Source organism: Erpetoichthys calabaricus, chromosome 7, assembly GCF_900747795.2.
Source record: "Erpetoichthys calabaricus chromosome 7, fErpCal1.3, whole genome shotgun sequence".
Taxonomy (NCBI): Eukaryota; Metazoa; Chordata; class Cladistia; order Polypteriformes; family Polypteridae; genus Erpetoichthys; species Erpetoichthys calabaricus.
Window position 1 is genome coordinate 84,263,861 of NC_041400.2, and position 20,839 is coordinate 84,284,699.

Sequence of the window (20,839 nt, forward strand, 5' to 3'; positions counted from 1 at the left end):
GAGGTGCTATATAGGCGTCCCGGCTGGGTATGACACCCAGTCGCCCGTGACACTGAATACCGGAGAGCCAAGCCCAAGATGTTCAATAAAATCCAGAATGCCCATAATCGGCTCATCATTCTCTAACGGTATACGATGGAGCGCAAAAGTTTTTTTGTGACTCTGCCTAGCAACGCTTCCTCAGACATTTTCCCTAACAACACAATTTCCAATTTCACGACAAAGTTTGCTAAACCCATAGAATTAGAAGGTTCTTGGGAAGTCAGTCTAGCAGAAATACAGTACCCACATACGTGGAATACCATAGACAAACCAGATAACAAATTCTACTTTTCAGCTACAGGGATAAAAAAATATTACTACATTCCATGCGGGTATTACGAAGGTATTCACGACCTACTGTCTTTTATGAATTCGACAACCTTAAGCCTACCCACTTTGACAGATGTTGTAATGGGAACTGTCCCTTCTGAGAATACTGTGAAATTCAGTTATAATGCTATGGTAAGAAGAGCCTATACACTTAAAAGGACAGCTGGGTCGAATATTTGGAGCACATCCTGATTAGACTCCGCAATTAACTTACAAGACTCCTTTCCCTGCTGACGTCAGGGCTGGCTTTTACACATTGTACATGGTATTTCATCAGAGAGTTGGAGACAGCTACGTGCCCCTTTTGAGGTGTGTTCATAGAGGATTCAGAGGATCAAGCGAATAAAATTACCACCATCACATACAACAAACTTCATTATGCCCCAGTAAGGAATCATTTTGACATAGTGACTATTGAAATAAAGACAGACCAGAACAAAAACATGTCATTTCAGTTTGGTAAGGTGATAGTGAAGTTGCATTTCAGAAGCGTCAGGCATTGTATGCATGACTGAAGCAATGAGCTCTTACCAGGACCCAACATCTTACATCATATATTATCAGACCCAAGCGGGTAACGGATTACCAGGATTCTCTGGATTCCCTGTAATGTATGGTGGGTGTATTGGAGGTATATTTCGGGGGTTGTTTAGAAGAGCTTTACCTCTCCTGAAAAAAGGCTTTGACATTGCAAAACCCCATATCAAATCCGCTGCTAAAAATATTGTAAAAGATATGATCACCGGGGCCAAATCAAGTGCAGCTGGTGGAGTCCAAGAAAAGCAGGAGGGAGCTGGCTTGACGGTAATGAAAAAGACAAAATGCAAGAGACCACTGGAGTCACGTGAGGTCCCGCCAGTTAAAAATGCAAGGCGCACTATTTTTACAGCATTTTCTAAACGTCGTCAGAAGAAGAACAAGACTAAAGCAAGCAAAAAGAAGAGAGACATTTTTCAGAGAAGATGACTTTCGTACATAGAATGTCTGAAGACTGTGTCAAATCTGAACTGGACCTGTTTAATTTGCCTTTCACTCAAACGAGTGTAGATAAAAGTATATACGTTGAAGTCCCACCGCTCTCATCCCTCTCTGAAGTAGCACCTCTAAAATTTCTCATAGCTGGAAATGGGGAAGATTACCTTGACTTGAATAACACTCTTCTACACCTAAGGGACAAAATAGTGAATGCTGATGGGACTAACATAGCTGCTGGTGCAAAGGTCAGATTTGTCAACTACCCTATATCCAGTTTGTTTTCGCAAGTTGATGTTACACTGGGGGACCGCCTAATATTGCAGAGTTCAAATTGTTAGTTATCCTTACAGAGCTGTCTTAGAAGGCCTGCTAAATTATAGCCAGGAGACTCTTCATTCTCAGTTTGCTACAGCCCTTTTTTATAAAGATACACTTAACAAATTGGAAGAGACAGATCCTGATGGAGAAAACACCGGTTTTAATAAAAGAAGTGGCTATACTGTTGAGCTTCTGGGACACATACTGTACACACCAATCTCTTTTTCCAGGAAAAACTAATATTGAATGGCATAGACATGAAGATTAAAATGGTTCGGAACAAGGATGAGTTCTGCTTAATGTCTGGTGATGCCGAACGTTACAAAGTAAACATAACATCAGCCTCCCTGTTTGTAAAAAAAGTAAAAGTTTCACCGGCCGTGAAATTAGGGCATGCTCATGCCCTTATATCAGCCAATGCTAAATACCCTGTGGAAAGGGTGAATATGAAAGTATTCAGTATGCTAGTGGGTATCCGAGTATGCAATCAAGAAAACCTGTTTCTGGGTCAACTACCAAAGTATGTGGTGATTGGCATGGTGGATAATGAGGCTTTTCAGGTTCTTATACAAGGAACCCATTCAATTTCAAACATAATGATGTAGAGTTCCAGGCTCTGTACATGGACAGTGAACAGATTACTGCCAAACCTTTTCAACCAGATTTTGCAAGCGGCAACAGTGCCAGAGAACACTATAACCTGGTATTGGCCACTGGTAAGCATTTGAAGGATCAAGCTCTGTCTATCACCTTCTCTCACCAGAGTTCTCACAAGGATATACTCTTTTTGCTTTTAATCTAACCCCCGATCAAGAATGTGGTGATCATTTTTCATTAGTTAAAACTGGAAACATGAGATTTGAATTACGCTTCTGCGTCCCTCTCCCTCGGACCATCAATCTAATAGTATACGCGGTCTTTGACAACATCATTGAAATCAACCAGAGATGTAATGTTCTGTATGACTACTAATAAACACTATGAATACAAAACAATTAACAGAACTACTGTCCCAAGATCCCTACACCAAAAGTTTTTTCCGCGGGGTGCTGGCATGTGATCAATTACCGGAAAAAAATATCGGAGTGCAAGCCATTTTCGCAGTGAATACTCACTGCCAAACCCAACCTGGAGAACACTGGCTGGGGATTTACCTTACTGAAGACGGCCATGGAGAGTTTTTTGATTCCTATGGAAATCCTCAGGACTTTGTCTACTTCCCAAATGACATTTACTGTTTCCTAAGCAAAAACTGTAAACAAATCATTTACAACAACATGTAGCTTCAAAGTTGGTTCTAGGACAAATGCGGTCAACATCTATCGGCATCAGAGAGGAAAAGGACTCCCGTACGCCTCTGTAATAAAAAGGTATTCTGATGATGTGAACAATAACGATGCTATGGTCTCTAAGTTTGTTCATTCCTGGCTTTCTTCACCGGGACGTTGTTTTTATCAGTACCCTTGCATGCAGAGATCAGAGACCTATAAATATTTCAATAGACGGTTAAAGGATGACAACACTCTGTAATGACATAAAATTGTATTTAATAAACAAACAATTTTACAAATTAATAAGCAATCCAATCCAGTCTTTTTTTTCTTGGTTTCCGTTGGTAGGGGCTAACTTCAGGTTGATGAACAGTGAGGGGGGCAGCGGGCGGCTTAAAATGCTTAAGGAGTTCTCTCGTTTCATCATTAGGTACAACAGAATATGGAATATTCAAACCTTCCATGTCGTTTACAAATTCCTTTCAACCACGCAGCCTCCTATGCTCAGGTATTGTATGAGATGCTGTCAGATTACGTACCAAATCCACCATGTTGGAGCTGACCAAAGGTTTACCTTCTAATAACAGCTCTCCACGATTATTCCAAAATGCATGATTGGGGTTGATAGACATTTAAACAAATTCAAAAATTTTCTTTGCTTTCATAGGCGCACTTCTCAAAACCTCTTGCCAAACCCGGTCCTCAGACACGTTGATTGTTCTAACATCCCCCTCGACATTTTCTTCTTTTGCTAACATGAGTGTCAGACTGTTAGTTAAAAAGGCAAATAAAGAAACTAACTTTAGATATCTCTACAAAATAGAGGTGTAAAGCTTCACCTTCTCGTCAGCCCCTATATCACGGCGTTGCAGGATGTTTCTCATTTCCTTGTCCAGTTCAGTTTCAGTGGCGCTCAAGAGGTCATTCGGATTAGTGCTCTTTTGCTGAAAAAGAGACTTTTTTTTGCTGCGGTACCAAATACATTTTTTGAGCGTATTCCATGTTTATGCTATAGAAGCGAATAAACTGGATATGAAGGGCACAGCGACACTTAAAAGACCCCCCAAAAAGCCTTCTTTCTAGTTCAAAATAGCTTTCTTATTTTTTAAGGTTAGTTTTCTGTCACTTATTTTTCTGACGGATGTTTTATGCTTCAGTTGCTTAAACTGTTTGGGTGAAAGAGGTATATTACCTTTTAAAGTATTACAGGATATTTCAGACAAAGCATTAATTAAATCGTCAGAAGACTCGTTCATGAGAATTTTATGTCGACAGCAAGAGCAACGGAGTAAGGCCTTGAGAGACTGTAGGTTTCTGTTTATTCTGGCTGACATGCTGACAGAATATGTAACTTTGACTCAGAACAGCTTCTTTTATCTTTTCATGGTGTACATGACTGGCCAATTGGGCAGAAACAGACCTGTTCTTAATCGCAGTTCCTCAGGGGTCTGTGCTTTCAGATCCACTAAGAGATAGCCGTATGGTAATTTTGTAGCATCTTCAAAAGCTTCCAAAAATAACTTAACATGCCCCAGATACATTTGGTGGGCCAAGGTAGTAATCTGCAATTTGTCCCTGGGGTTTTTAAAAAGAGTAATATAATTGGTGTTAAGATTAATCATTCGACTTTTCTTTCTTTGAAAGAATACATTTTGAACCAAGTAAATGATAGATAGATTCCGGTGATGAGTATATTTCGTGAAAGCTTTTTCTATTTCCTGGCTTTCGCTAGCCGATTCCATTAGATCATCTATAATGACCAAATTTATTTTCTCAGGAGGGAGAAGTTAGTCATTGCATAAAGACTTCAGGACCTCCTCAATAAATTTTAACTGCTGAAATTTAGCCGATAGCTTGTCATACATTTTCTGCCAGGAACTATAAAACCAAATTATATTTTGAAAAGGATGAGACACAACGTGATTCGAATGCTCTGGTAATTTTTTTACATAATAAGATTTACCAGAACAGGATGGACCCGAGATCATTTTAGCGAAGGGAGGTTGAAGGCGTGTATCAAAATCTCTTTTAGTATCCATAAGGCCTTGTGGTGTAATCTTTTAGGGGAACCCTCTTGTTATACACCATTCTGAATTTCTTCCTGAGTGGTCTTTTTTCTAAAGTGAAGCATTTTTTATTTCTACAGATCTGATTACCATGAACCAGTAACTCTTGAGGAGGAGCTTCATGAGACAACACAAAATTCTGAACTAGATTGGTTAGTGATTCGAGGTTTACAATTTTACTGGTTTCGTGGTTAATGGTAATGCCTTTTACTTTCAAGGACACTTTTTCATGCTCAGATAATCCAACCCTGCTCTGCAGGTTGTACGCTTCACGCATGCATGACTATGGACTTTGTCTGTACCGGTCTTCCATTAGGGTTAAACAGACAAAAGGCAAAACAGAGCTGATTCCTGTAATTATAAGAAATAATTAAATGCCTCATTTTCTTTCTGACTATTTCATGTTTGAGTAGAGTGGACACCTTGTGAGCTCAGTTAGCGCCCCCGCTAGGTGACAGAACAATCTGTATGACTAGCATCAGAGACTCATCAGCTAATACACTCGTGTGCCTCTGAAGAAGATTCTCTATCTGCTGAAGAAAATCGTCTACATTAATATTAGTTCCAGTCATCTGTATAAAAACACTAATAGGTAAGGAATCAGCACGCAATTCTAACTGTACAACATCTTGTGGATTTAAAGTACCAGAAAAACTATCCAGAATTCTTTGCAGTGTCTCATAAATACTGTTAAACACCTCCTCGTAAGACTCTAGTTCATAGGCATCAGCGAAATTTAAGGGGTGTCTTATTTCTGTATTATTAAATGCCAGTCTGTTGATCTGATGAAAAATGCTCTGAATGTCAGCACTAGAGATAGCAAAGGGACCGGCCATATCTGTTATGCCTGAAGTAGAAGTGGTTGAGGGTTTAGACACAACAGAACCACCGGACATAACCGGCACAACTGAGAAGGCTGAAGGGATAGCTACAAATGGCGGTGCAACAGGGGCTGAGGAAACAGTGACTAAAACAGAGGGCTTAGCTACAGCAGAGAGGACCGATGGGCATACTGTAACAGGGGGCAAGACTGAAGCAGAGGGGTTAGCTACAGATGGACATACTGAAGCAGAGGGATCAGAGGTGTTAGCTACAGGGACTGAAGCGTTAGATACAACAGAAGGAATAGAGGGGTTAGCTACAGATGGGGATACTGAAACAGAGGTGTTAGCTACAGGGACTGAAGCAGAGGGGACAGAGGGGTTAGATACAGCAGAGGGACCAGAAGGGTTAGATACAGCAGAAGGAACAGAGGGGTTGGCCACAGGGACTGAAGCAAAGGGGGCTGAGGAGACAGTGACTGAAGATACAGTGACTGGAGCAGAGGGGTTAGCTACAAATGGCATGACCAGAGCAGAGGATGCAGTGACTGAGACAGAAATAGAGGGTACAAAAGGTTTAACTGAAATGGATTTAACCAAGGGGGTAACTGAGACTGGTGTAACCATACTCTGAGAGACAACAGCGTTCTGGGTGGTTGGAACAAAAAGGCTGAGCATTTGTAGAACCCATGGTGTTTGTTAAACCATGACCCATTTGAACATTCACATTTTCAGTCAAAGACCGCTGAACCCTTTCTAACAAATTATTTAATGATCTTGATTCATACCTGGTGGCATGGATCGTGGACTATCTTAAAGACAGACCTCAGTATGTGCGTCTTGGGAACTGCACGTCTGACATTGTGGTCAGCAACACAGGAGCGCCACAAGGGACTGTACTTTCTCCGGTCCTGTTCAGCCTATATACATCGGACTTCCAATACAACTCGGAGTCCTGCCACGTGCAAAAGTTCGCTGATGACACTGCTATTGTGGGCTGCATCAGGAATGGGCTGGAGGAGGAGTATAGGGACCTAATCAATGACTTTTTTAAATGGTGTGACTCAAACGACCTACACCTGAACACCAGCAAAACCAAGGAGCTGGTGGTGGATTTTAGGTGGCCCAGACCCCTCATGGACCCCGTAATCATCAAAGGTGACTGTGTGCAGATGGTGCAGACCTAGAAATATCTGGGAGTGCAGCTGGATGATAAATTAGACTGGACTGCCAATACTGATGCTCTGTGCAAGAAAGGACAGAGCCGAGTATACTTCCTTAGAAGGCTGGCGTCCTTCAACATTTGCAATAAGATGCTGCAGATGTTCTATCAGACGGTTGTGGCGAGCGCCCTCTTCTACAGGTGGTGTGCTGGGGAGGCAGCATTAAGAAGAAAGACGCCTCACGCCTGGACAAACTGGTGAAGAAGGCAGGCTCTATTGTTGGCATGGAGCTGGACAGTTTAACATCTGTGGCAGAGCGATGGGCGCTCAGTAGGCTCCTATCAATTATGGAAAATCCACTGCATCCACTAAATAGTATCATCTCCAGACAGAAGAGCAGCTTCAGCGACAGATTGCTGTCACTGTCCTGCTCCACTGACAGATTGAGGAGATCGTTCCTCCCCCAAACTATGCGACTGTTCAATTCCACCCCGGGGGGTAAACGTTAACATTTAACATTATACAAAGTTATTGTCTGTTTTTTCAATCTTTAATTTAATATTGTTTATTGTATCAGTATGCTGCTGCCGGAGAATGTGAATTTCCCATTGGGATTAATAAAGTATCTATCTATCTATCTATCTATCTATCTATCTATCTATCTATCTATCTATCTATCTATCTATCTATCTATCTATCTATCTATCTATCTATCTATCTATCTATCTATCTATCTAATGTAAGCATTTCATTGGGGGTAGCTACAGGATGCAGGGTTTCTACAAGGCAGTCAAGCAGGTCAAAGTCAATGGGAGTGGTAACAGGTGAAGGAACTCTCATGGTAGCTGTTATATTATGCATTTGGGTCATGTTTTGATTTTGACAATTAATATATTCCAATTCATTAAAATATCGGGGAGGAGGAGTAGGCATTTTAATAGAGTACCTAAGTTCATTCACCATATCATGCAATAACCCAATATTCTGAGAACCGCTCCCAGTGCACAAGTCCTCCCTCGAACGCCTTTTCCTGCTTTTACCTTCGCAACTCATTATTTCGGGAACAAGTTTTCTAAAATAACGTGCAATAAAATAACCTTTTCACGTAAATCTGGAGAAAGGGGAATAAGGTCCGGTAAGGCACTTTGAAAATCCAGCAGAACTCGTCGATTTCAGCCTTCAGCTCGGCAGCCCTGGCATCAATGGTGATACAAACTGTGGTGAATCCCTGAGTATCTGAGTCAGTAATCCTGGCGACGAAGATTCTGAAAAAACAAACAAGACTAAGTTTTCTTTAAAAACAAACATTTGCAGTGCAGTCGCACAATTAGTTCAACTTACCAGGCTTGGTGAAAGAGATGTTCAAAAATAGACTGTCCAAGGGCCTTTGCGCCAATTCTAGAGGCTGACTGGAACCTTCAGAAGAATAACCACTCTTCAGAAGCGTTAAGGTTTCTGTTAAAAATTATATATTCAACTCCCAACGCCTTATTTTTCATACACCTGAACCCTCAGGTGAAAGTAGTACTTACGGGGCTCTGGGGACGCTTTAGTTTTTTTGTGTGAGACAGGATTTTTAGTCTCAAAAAGATAATCTGTGGTAGAGATTAGTTCCTGCAACTGCGTGCTTGTTAGATGTAAAGAAGAAAACAGTTTGGCCTTCGATTCTTTTACAATTAAAATATATAGTAATAAGTTTGGACGTACTCACAAAGAAATTTCCATTAAAAATGTAATAAGTCTGGATCTACTTATAAAGTAATAAGTTTATACATACTTATAAAGTAATACATTTGTACGTGCTTATAAACTCACTTTTTGAGCAACCAACCTTCTGAAATAAGAAAAATACTTAATTTATAAACTCTGAACGTTGCAACTAGGTACAATTTTTTTCAAAATTAGAAAACCCACCTCCTGGTGAGAGGGCTCTTGGATATTGCTCTTCGTCACTGGAACTATCTGATTTGAAAATGGATTTATAAAAGACAATCCTTTCAACAGTTTGAAGAGAAACGATCGTTAACAGAACATATTTCGATAATCTACACTTACCAACAACCACAAAAGTATTTTTTCCATTGTGGAAGAAAAAAGCGAGATCGCCTATCTTTTGGAAAGATCGCTGAGGCACTTGTATGCTGAAAAAAGTTAATGTGTCGATAGACGGTAACGCAGAGCTCTTATGCTGCCCGTCTTGCTGTCCCAGCCTTGAAAGGGCGGAGTGAAACACCCTGTACATTTGGGAGAAAGCTCATAGGTGATGAGTTGCTGATTTACCGCCTCCTCAAGGTGGAGGAACTTTTTGGCAGCAAAAAACCCTCATTCAAACGCCCACGGGGGTATTTTTCGTATGTCGCTTAAATCATCTGAGATCAGGTGCCTCATCTTGGATAAGTTAATGCCGGTGACACTCATCCGGGATAGGTCGGTTTTTCAAACGCAGCCGTGTATTAGATTAGTCGAGCTGGATCTAATCATACGAAATGAATGCGCGCGCCAGCACTGAGTGAAAAGCCCATATATATTGAGTCTAGAAAACATGATCAGCAAGTCTATGATAGGCTGTAACAAAATGACGAAAGAACAGGCGCATTTTTTTTTTTTACACACGCCGCGCAAGACCTTTTATTCGAAGGACATGAAGAATTTCAAGATTTAATATGCACAAGGGGTAACATTGCAAAAGCTGCCCAGACCAGAAAAGACGGCTGGCAAAAAGTGGCCGACAAATTAAACGCTAAGTAGTGTGCATTGTACTTACTGAAAGCAGTGTTTCATTTCCTATGTGTCAGATTAATTATTATTTAATATGTGATAATTCCAGATCAAATGTGAGCACAAGGAGAACATGGGAACAGGTTAAAGTGAAGTATAAGAATATACTTCAAACTGGTAAATATTGGTATATAACTATTTAAAGATTTGTTGACATAAATAATCATATATAATATAAAAACATTAATTTTAAAGCTAATAAGAAGGTAGACAAGCAAAAAACAGGTGGAGGTCCACGCGGTCCACACCTTATCCCTGCAGAAGAGTTGGCTCTCCAGCAAAATGCCCATCGCCCTGTTTCTGAGGGAATTCCAGGGGGAAGCTCCTCCTCAGAACCAATGGCAGGATGCACTGGGCATTCCAGGAGGAAGCTTTTTTCATTTCTTTACTTTCTCTTCATTTTGCTTTTGAATACGTAATTAAACCAAATAGTGAATGATGAATACACATGGGTGCAAATGGAGACAAGATAGATGTAGAACTGCTGGTTCCTTTGTCATTTGCATCTTATTGCCAATAAAAAGCAGTTAAAACAATGACTATAGCTGTTTAAGGTGTTAAACATCATAACATGCGAGACAACTAAAATGAACCAGAAAAATGTCACTCGAGCAATAAGTGCTTTATCAGCAATGAATGAATTCTCTTGATGCAATTGGGTTTCAGCAAAAACCTGAAGCCATTGCAGCTCTCCAGGACTGACATTACTCAGTCCAGATTTAAAGGGTCTAAGTCTTAGACAGCACATAAATGAAATGTTGATTAGTAGCAAAAACTAGTCACTAATTAAGAAAATGGTTAGAATGAAAACCTGTAGCCACTGTAGCTCTCCAGGATTTGGAGTTGGCCATCCCTTGGCATAGAAATTGCATCATTTCATACATGTAATTCCCTCTTTTATTTGACTGCTTACTTGTTTCATGGCCAGGGATGTATTATTATCTCATCAAGTCATGCACAATAAATCTAATAAAAGGCCTGCAGGTGATTTTAGGTAACTTATTTTCATTTGGAATGTGTTGCTGTTGCCATTCAACATGAAGTGTCAATGCCTGAAAAACAAGCCATTTTGAGGTTGAAAAAAAACAAAAACAATCCAAGACATAACAAAAACTTTGGGTTTGCCAAAATCAATTGTTTATTATGTCACTAAAAAGAAAGAACACACTAGTAAGCTCAAGAACACCAAATAGCCAAAGAAGACTACTGCAGTAGATGACAGAAGAATACTTTCACTTGTAAACAGAAAACCCATTTCAGCTGCTGGCCAGATCAAAAACACTCTCCAGCATGTAGCTGTAGCCAAAAAGACCATAAAGAAAAGATTGAACAAGCATAAATTCAGAGGGTTTCGCTGGTATACTTTAAGAACAGAAACACCAAGTTAAAGTTTGCCAAGAAGTACCTCAAAAAACTGTAGTTTTGGAATAATATCTTTGGGACAGATGAGAGGAAGATTCATTTGTACTAGAGATGAGTGTGGAGACAGAAATGGATGGTCTCAAGAAAGCCATCATCTCTCTAAAACATAATGGATATAGCATTATGCCTTGGGCATTTATAGATGCCACTGGAACTGGTTCCCTTTTATTTATTGATGAGGTGATTGCTGATAAAAGCAAAAGAACAAATTCTGAGGTGTACAGAGACATCTGGATAGCTAAAAGAAGTACTGGAATTCCTATACCTCTCACCTGCTTTTTTTGAAAATACCCAAGATTTAATGCTAAAAGTCTATATTAAAAGCTCACATGTTTTGCTTAATTGCAGTACCATTATACATTGGCAGAGAGCTACACTAATAACAATTATCTTACTGTCTAAAACCTGTATTGCAAGCTATTGAGGTGTACAGAGACATCTGGATAGCTAAAAGAAGTACTGGAATTCCTATACCTCTCACCTGCTTTTTTTGAAAATACCCAAGATTTAATGCTAAAAGTCTATATTAAAAGCTCACATCTTTTGCTTAATTGCAGTACCATTATACATTGGCAGAGAGCTACACTAATAACAATTATCTTACTGTCTAAAACCTGTATTGCAAACTATTGCTGGTAATGTTGTAGTCTCTTACATCTAGGGTTTGTGTTTATTTTTCCATATATGGCTTCTGCATGTTTGTTTATTTTTTGTTGAGTTAAAAATGACAAAGTGATGAATTTTTCTATTGAGATCACATTTATCCAGTTTTTGGACTTAGTGAGAACTTTTGTTAGTTAGGTTAAAATATGTACAACAGTAAAAGGAGGTTGCTGTCAGTATTTCATTTGGTTTAGTGAGTGTATAGGTGTTATCCATCCATCCATCCATTTTCCAACCCGCTGAATCCGAACACAGGGTCATGGGGATCTGCTGGAGCCAATCCCAGCCAACACAAGGCACAAGGCAGGAACCAATCCCGGGCAGGGTGCCAACCCACCGCAGGACACACACAAACACACCCACACACCAAGCACACACTAGGGCCAATTTAGAATCGCCAATCCGCCTAACCTGCATGTCTTTGGACTATGGGAGGAAACCGGAGCGCCTGGAGGAAACCCATGCAGACACGGGGAGAACATGCAAACTCCACGCAGGGAGGACCCGGGAAGCGAACCCAGGTCCCCAGGTCTCCCAACTACGAGGCAGCAGCGCTACCCACTGTGCCACCGTGCCGCCCGTATAGGTGTTATCGCAGATGGAAATTCTGGAAATGTTCTGCTCATCTTTAATAGCTCTTGACATTTTCCTAAAGTGAAATTTATCTAAGTAGAAGAAACATGTTTACATTTGAGTAACCTTCCCTGCAAGTTTAAATTACTTTTCAATTGAAATTTCAGACTTCTTATTGTCAATTTTTATTTTTTGTCCACTTTTGACCACAGAATGGAGATGTCTGTATTTCAATCCTTCACCCCCCAGTAGATGATCCTCAAAGTGGTGAACTGCCTTCTGAGAGGTGGAACCCAACCCAAAATATAAGGTAAGTAATTTTAATAAGTTTTGCAAAATAGAAATTTTGTCAGCACATTATTGTGTATTGTCTATTCAGTTGAGCTCTATTAAACTGGATTATTAAGCAGAAGAGCACCACACACATCACCACTTGATGCATATGCACTCACTTGCAGTGATCACAGCAATGTGATTAGTAATTATTATGCAATAATACATCCAGTTAATAATGTCTGCAGATTTATCCTGGGCGATCTAACTGTAAAATATACTGTCAGAGACTTGGTGTCTCAGCATAAATTGTTATTGATTTTATTTGGTCACATCTTTCCACTTTATTTCTTCAAATGAAAGATGATTTTGGTTATTGTTTTGTCATGGTAAGGTCATAAGGTGAACCTATTCCCCTTTATGCTCTTTATTATGTAGACTGTAACAGATTACTACAAAGTTCAAACTCCAACGCCATTGTTGGATTGACTGTTATTAAACCTATTCCCTTTCTCTCAGTCGTTAATTTAAGTCCAGTCTTGTCTTGACTTATTCCAATTTGGTATTTTCAGCTAGAAGCTAAACATACCGCATGCAAAAGTCTTATCTTGATCTGGTAAGTATTAAATGTCAATGAAGAAGGATTGGTTTTCAGGCTTCCTTCCCTTTAAAATTAGATAGTTAATTGTTTGAACATTGTTGTAATTGAAAAATATTATTAATATACTTTATATGGTAGATATTATTCTCCATTACATTTATACATTTTAAGTAAATATCCACCTTAATAAAAGGACAAGCATTTGTGTGTATGTCTCTGTATCTGTGTGTCCATTCAGTTGCTGTGTCTGTTATATGCCATTTGGTATCATAAGAGCAGCGCTAATTTTTGTGATGCATCATCTATAGCAATGAAAAATGCAATGCATTATATTACTACAAATGTTTGTGATGTGCCATCTGTTGGAATGAATGCATTTTATTACTACTTGCATTACTGAATATGCAGATGTCTTTGTTGAATACTTAGATTTCAACTCCTTTTAGACAGGTAGCACAGCTAGTGTCAATGACACAAAAAGTAAATAGCTTGATTGCAAGCTGACAGCCATCCATGTTTTCTATCCAGCATTTCTAACTACTGAATGTTTATCAGCAGAATGTGTATAATAAAAATGTAAGTCTGCAATAAGCAACCTAATCTGTCATACTTTTTGCCATTGCTAAATGTTTTCTGACCACTAGTTTTTAACATAGAACTGAGTGTAAATACTTAATAATAAAAAATTCATCATTCTAAATGTCTATAAAAATACATACTTTAATTTCTCCATGGACTAATTGAAAATTTCAGGAAAAGCTGGTTCAGTTTCAGTCTGTCAATTAATCAAAATGTAGCATACTACATTATCCCCCCAATTGAACTATTAGAGAAAAATCATCAGAGAAAGATCATTACGTGAATTTTTGTCAGGTATACATGTTGAAATTAATATACTGTGTACACAATTCTGTCTATTTGTGAATGTATTTCTCTGTAAATGTATATGCAATAGAGATTCAATTTTTGATCTTATTTTATAATTGATAGTTCTTTGACGGACTAATAACCGTTAATTTTTAGAAAAAATATTAGCACATGAAATAATGCCAGTATCATATTCGCAGAAAAGGATTTATTTATGCATTATACATTACTGAAATATGTCTTGTGTTTTTTTAGGAATAGGAACATTTTGATATGCTCCAGAGCTGATCGAGTACATGGCCAGTTACCTGTCAGGCCAGCAGCCAAGAAGAGCTGCTCTAATCATTCCAGTTTTCTGGGTATGCTTAGGTATCTTCTTGCCATGGCTAAGGTACATGTAAATTCTGTCACTGATTGCAACTTGAAGTTGTATCAGTTATATCCTCAACATATTCCCAGTTCTCAGGGTTGAGTCAATTAGCTGCCACAATGTTTGTGTGTTGTCATGAAAAAATGCACCAACTTTGCTTGAAAGTCTCCATGTCTTACTGGCAGCAATTAATTACTCAGTAAAGTTTGTTTTTTAGCTTGCTAGAACATTTTGTGTCTGTAGTATCACACATTTCATCTGTTAGTCTTAATCCATTTCTGTTGTGATTTGAGTTTCTTTTTAGTTTTCCTTGGCCTTCTCTGGAGCTAGAAAAATCATCTTGGTGTCACATTGGGTGTTTTTACACCCAGGGAATGTAATTTTTTTAACAGTTTTTTGGATTAGAGCCTCCACTTTAAAGTTTATTTTTATTTATTGTCTTTTCAAATGCCATTATGTTTTGTGGCCACTTCCATGATATTGTATTCCACAATGCTTTGGAGAGTGTGTCAATGTTGTCATTGCTGCACTAGTATAAAGTTGTTGTGGAAAATATTCAGTTAATACAGACAATTTGTGAGTCTCCATTGAAAATGAAATCCAAGATGAATGTCCTTTATTTGCACCAGTGGTGGAGCCTCAACATGTGAGCATCTAGTTTCTCCACAGCAAGACTGACTAAAACTAACAGAGTGGTATGTTATCATTTAGGTTAATTTACATAAAACATAAAAATATCGGATTCATAGAAATAAGACTGCTTATATGTAAACTCTTATCAGAGAACAAAATGTAAAGTTTAAATGTTATGATCTCATCTCTATTTACAAATTTTCTGGTACAAATGAAATAAGAATGTCATAATTTAACAAACACACAGTTTCAAGGGCTGTTTTTTGTCTTACAAAAAGTTCACCCGAAAGACAATCACCAGTATCTGAGATTGGACTGAACTTAGTGATTTACATTCCTTAAATTACTAAATACTAGTTATTTCCTGCTTTTTAATTTTTAGGCCGATTTCCCTTTTTGCAGACAATACAATCAAGTAGATTAGTAACATGTTGTCCCATCACTGAGCACACCTTCCAACTTCTATTTACCAGTCACTACAGTTTTTCTTTGTTAGTGTTACATTAGATTCATAATGCATGATATTTAAGCATGATTTTAAACAGTTTTCAGCAAGTGTCTTTAAACTTTTGCTTCAATAGTTTCCAAACAGAACTACATATTTCAAACTTGTAGGTTAAATACTGCAGTCATGTTAAATAAACAAAATTTATCAGAGTAGGCAGCTGCATTTTCAAATGCAAATTTAAATTATTTGTGTAATTTATAAGAGGACTTGGTTAAACTCCTACATTAAGTTAGTGAACAATGGTTAATCATTGACATCTCTAAAATATTTTGTCCTGGAGTGCTAATTTTCCAGTAACCTCAAACAAGTTAAATTTGAGACAAAAAATTAATACAAGGTCTACGTGCAGACTGTCATGTTTTTATTTCAGGATATTTCTTTACTGCTACTATAATTTTTTCTTTTTTTAAGTGCATTCCCAGTAATGTGTAGTAATGATACACTATATTCAAAAAATGACATCTGATTAAATCAGAAAACAAAATACAGAAGCATCAACAGAAAACAGCACGTAAAATAAGTTATATGCATGTGTGTGCTGTAACAAGGTGCTATATATGCGCCCGACCCGACACAGATTCACACTGGAGGCACACATACAAAATAAATAAACTTTTTATTTTTTTCACCTGTGGGGCACGTCTTCCCAGTAATCCCCACAGGCACAACACAGTCCCAAAAGCACCAAGTACACCACACACTTCTTCTCCTGCACCACCACTCCTCCCAGGCAACCTCATCCTCCTCCACCTGATTCTGGCCACTGAGTGGTGGTTGCTGGTTCCTTTTATTGGGCTCCCAGAAGTGCTCCAGGTGCTTGATTGCCGACATCCGGCTGCACTTCTGGGTGCACCCAACAGTGCTGCACCCAACTCCAATTCCCATTCCCATCTCACAAACAAATGCTAATAATCAATGATTATCTGAAATAGAAACTGGTGTAGAAGTAGTCAACCAAACTAAATGGTGAGGGTGTGGCACATGAAACAGTTTAATGTTCAGATCATTAATACTTGCACCATGGTAAAAGAGAACATAACAACAAGACATAAGGTGGTCATCCTGCAACATCAAGGCATCCCTCAAGCTGAAATTTTCAAGATTCAAGGAGTTTCAAGATGTACTGTCCAAATTCTTATGAAGAAACGCAAAGAAATAGACAAGGTTGAAGACCAGAAATGTAGTGATCCACCAACAAAACTGAGTTTATAAGACAAGAAATACATCAGAGTATTATGTCTTCAAAATTGGAACTGGTCCAGTACTGCAATGAGCTCTGAATTCACAGAAGCCACTCAAAGTCAAGGACAACCCTCTACAAGTTGCTGCCAAAAAGCCATTCCTCCAAAGTAGAAGTCAACAGACTCGCCTGTGCATAAAAACATAAGGATTGGGGTTTCAGAGATGGACATTTTGTTGGCCTTGGCAGAAGTTGTTTTTTCTCCACCTTATCTAGAGTGTTTTAATTTTTTAATGTCCTCCTTGGCCATCTGACAGTATCATCAGACACACCTTTAGAAACATAAAAATGTATACTATATATAAAGACTCCACTTTTCTGCTAATTATATATCTATTTTACAAAAGTGTGCATTGATTGTTTAAATATTATTTTTCATTATTATTCTCATCTCGTACTTTTTAATTTTTTTTTGTTTCTTGTAGCTATTCCTTTGACATCTTACAAAGCACTTCAAGCTACATTCTGTGTATGAAAATGTGCCATAGAAATAAATGTTGTTGTCTCCGTTCAGTAGACAACTGGACAATAATATGGTAGCTGACTCAAGATTTTAAGTTTTCATCTCAAACAGCAGGCAGTTTGTCCATAGTAGAGCTGTACAGAGCTACTAGGGATGGGGAGATTATAGTGACCAAAATAATCATGATTTTCAATATTATAATTGCATTGTAAAAATGTGGTCATTTTTTAAAAACATACACTGAAATCATTTCGCCAGATTCTATACTGAGACAGAACATAAACTGTTGTAATTTAAAAACTAAAATTAAATGTCTGAAGCATTTTAAACTAACTGTTTTAATGTCAGATGCTATAAATAGCATATACTTTCAAATAACTTATATGAACAGCATTTATGTCCAATTTGCAATAACTAGAAGCAAACATTTAAAAAACATATATTTAACAACATCAAAAAACCTACATAAACCACTCAAATGTGCAAGCATTAACATTAAAAGACCTCAAATGTAAAAAATCAAATAAGCAGCATGATTGGATTCATTTGGTGCTACTTTATTAACAACATGTGAAGTGTGGTCAGGTTAACTGGATTAAATTAACACTTTTAAAGAGTGTGTTCAAAAATGTAATTGCAGAAATGTTTTTAATTTTATTGATTTTATTGTAATCACACAACATTCCATACAAATAGATCAATTTTTACAAAAATAGGATCAAAAACAAATCAAACCCCACCCCTGAGAAAAAGAGCATGGCCAGCAGTGTAAAACTTTAAGCTAGTAAAAATAAGTAAATAGATTAATTAATAAGTGAATAAAGATAGATGGAGAAGAAAAAGAAATGGGGAATGAATCTGATTCCTCAGTGCTTTAAAATCTTATTCTAAAATGTTATTGATTAGATTCTGCCAGGTTCTGAAAAAGTTCTGCGCAGATCCTCTAAGTGAGAATTAGATTTTTTCTAATTTCAAATAGTATATAACATCAGTTACCCACTGACTTAGAATAAGAGGGCTAGGATTCTTCCAGTTGAGCAAGATAAGTCTACGTGCCAATAATGTAGCAAAGGCAATTACAGTTTTTTTGTCCTTCTCCACTTTAAACCCATCTGGGAGTACACCAAACACAGCTGTTAATGGATTAGGAGGGATTTTGACACCAAGGCTTTTAAAGATTTTGGTCCAGAATGATGTTAATTTGGTGCAGGCCCAAATCATATGACTCAGTGAAGCTGGAAATTGATTGCAGCATTCGTAGGTTGGATCTTGCCCTGGAAACATTTTGGATAATTTTAAACGAGACAGATGTGCTCGATATATAATTTTGACTTGAATAATTGTATGCTTTGCACATATGGAGCTTGAGTGAACACTACCTTCCACTACTTTTCTGAGATGTTGAGTGAGAGATCCTTTTCCCACTGTCTCCATGGATCTTTGAAAGGGAAGGACTGTAAAATGGTTTTATACATTGCAGAAATGCTGTCTGAGTCCTCGAAACTGAGCAATATTTTTTTCAGCATAGAGGGAGGTGGGAGGCAGGTTCTGTTTAACAAAGTTTATAATCTGAAGGTAGTGAAAGAAATGTGTTGCTGGAAAGTTAAATTTGGAATGTATTTGATCGTAGGATGCAAAGACGTTGTCTATGTACAGGTCTCTAAGTGATTTAATCCCAAATGTTTTCCAGATATTAAAAACTGCATATGTTTGCGAGGGTGGAAAAAGGTGGTTCTTGTGCAGAGGTGACACAGATAAAAGCTTCTCTTATCTTAAAATACTTCCTACATTGATTCCATATTCTGAGTGAGTGAAGCACAATTGGGTTGTTAGTACATTGGTGATAACTTGCATTTATTGGGGCACAAAGTAAGGAATTTAAAGAAGTACTGCAGGATTTTATTTCTATTGCAGACCAAGCCTGTGTATGTTCATCTATTTATGTCCATGTCCAGGTTTTTATAGTTTGTATGTTTGCTGCCAAGTAATAAAATTGAAAGATAGGTAGAGCCATGCTACCATCTGCCTTAGGTCTTTGTAGGGTCGCTCTTTGGATATGTGGATGTTTTGAATTCCAAATAAATGAGGTTATGGTTGAATCTAATTTCTTAAAAAATGATTTATTGACGTATATTGGAATGTTTTGAAATAAAAAGAGAAGCTTCGGAAGGATATTCATCTTAACAATGTTAATTCTTCCAGCTAAAGTCAGATGAACGGTTGACCATCTATGCAAGTCTTGCTTAATTTTTTCCATACAGATGGTGAAATTTTGTTGATAAAGAGGTTTATGTTTACTTGTGATGTTTACCTAGGTATTTAAACTGATCTGCGATGATAAAAGGGAAGGTGTCCAATCTAATATTGTGTGCTGGAGAATTCACTGGAAAGAGCACACTTTTATTCAAATTAATTCTGAGACCAGAAATCTTTTGAAATTCTGCTAGGACTGCAGACACAGTATTTTGTGGGTCTGATACATACAGTACCATATCATCTGCATATAGAGAAAAGTTCTGTTCAAGTCCTTCTCTGATAATCCTCTTTATCTCATAAGCATTTCAACAGTGAACTGCCAGTGGCTCAATGGCGATTGCGAAAAGTAGTGGTGACAAGGGGCATCCTTGTCTGGTACCACATTCTAGTTTAAAGTAGTCTGAATTAATGTTGTTAATACAAACTGAAGCTTCTGGATTGGTATACAGTAGTTTGATCCATGCACAAATGTTCGGTCCAAACCCAAATTTCTCCAATGTAGTGAAAAGGTAGTTCCAATGTAGTGAAAAGGGGAGCTAGCTGAGTGGAGAATTTCTTATAAAATTCGACAGGGTAGCCATCAGGGCCTGCTGATTTCCCACACTGCAGTGAGTTTATAGCATCTAGTAATTCTGATGGTGCCAAAGGTTTATCCAATTCCTCTGCACTAAGAGTATCTATTTGTGGTGTCTGTAATGCATCCAGAAATGCATTAGATAGTGTCTTGTCTTCTTTAAACTCAGTAGAATATAAGGACTTGTAGTAGTTTCTAAATGTGTGCATTATATTTTTGTGGTTAATGATTTTGTCTCCATTTGTGTTGGTGATTGCTGGGATTGCATTGTGAATTTCTTGCTTGTGGATTTATTGAGCTAAGAGCTTATTAGCTTTCTCTCCATGTTCATAGTAATAATGTCTTGATTTAAAAATGAGTTGTTCAGTTTCTTTAGTTGTTAAGAGATTAAGCTCTGAATGCATAGCCTGCCTTTTCCTATGAGCCTCACTTGGACACCTGGCATGTTCTTGAACTATTCTAGTAATTTCGCTGGTTAGCTCTGATACCTTCTTGGTTTCCAATTTATTTCTGTGTGAAAGAAATGAGATCATCTGTCCTCTTAAGAAGGCCTTCAGGGTTTCCCATAGTATACCTGCAGAGACCTCTGAGGATGTATTTGACTCTAGAAAAAAGCTGATTTGTTTGGATAT

The 20,839-nt window shown here is 38.0% G+C and overlaps 1 protein-coding gene across 2 annotated transcripts in view; it reads left to right on the forward strand.

Moving 5' to 3' along the window:
• LOC114654540 (ubiquitin-conjugating enzyme E2 R2) overlaps positions 1 to 20,839 on the forward strand; it is a 189,009-nt gene that overhangs the window by 101,993 nt on the left and 66,177 nt on the right. For both annotated transcript variants that reach the window (XM_028805153.2, XM_051930155.1), the window contains exon 3: positions 12,635 to 12,732. In XM_028805153.2, the coding sequence (XP_028660986.2) occupies positions 12,635 to 12,732 (98 nt within the window). The remainder of the gene's footprint in view (positions 1 to 12,634; positions 12,733 to 20,839) is intronic.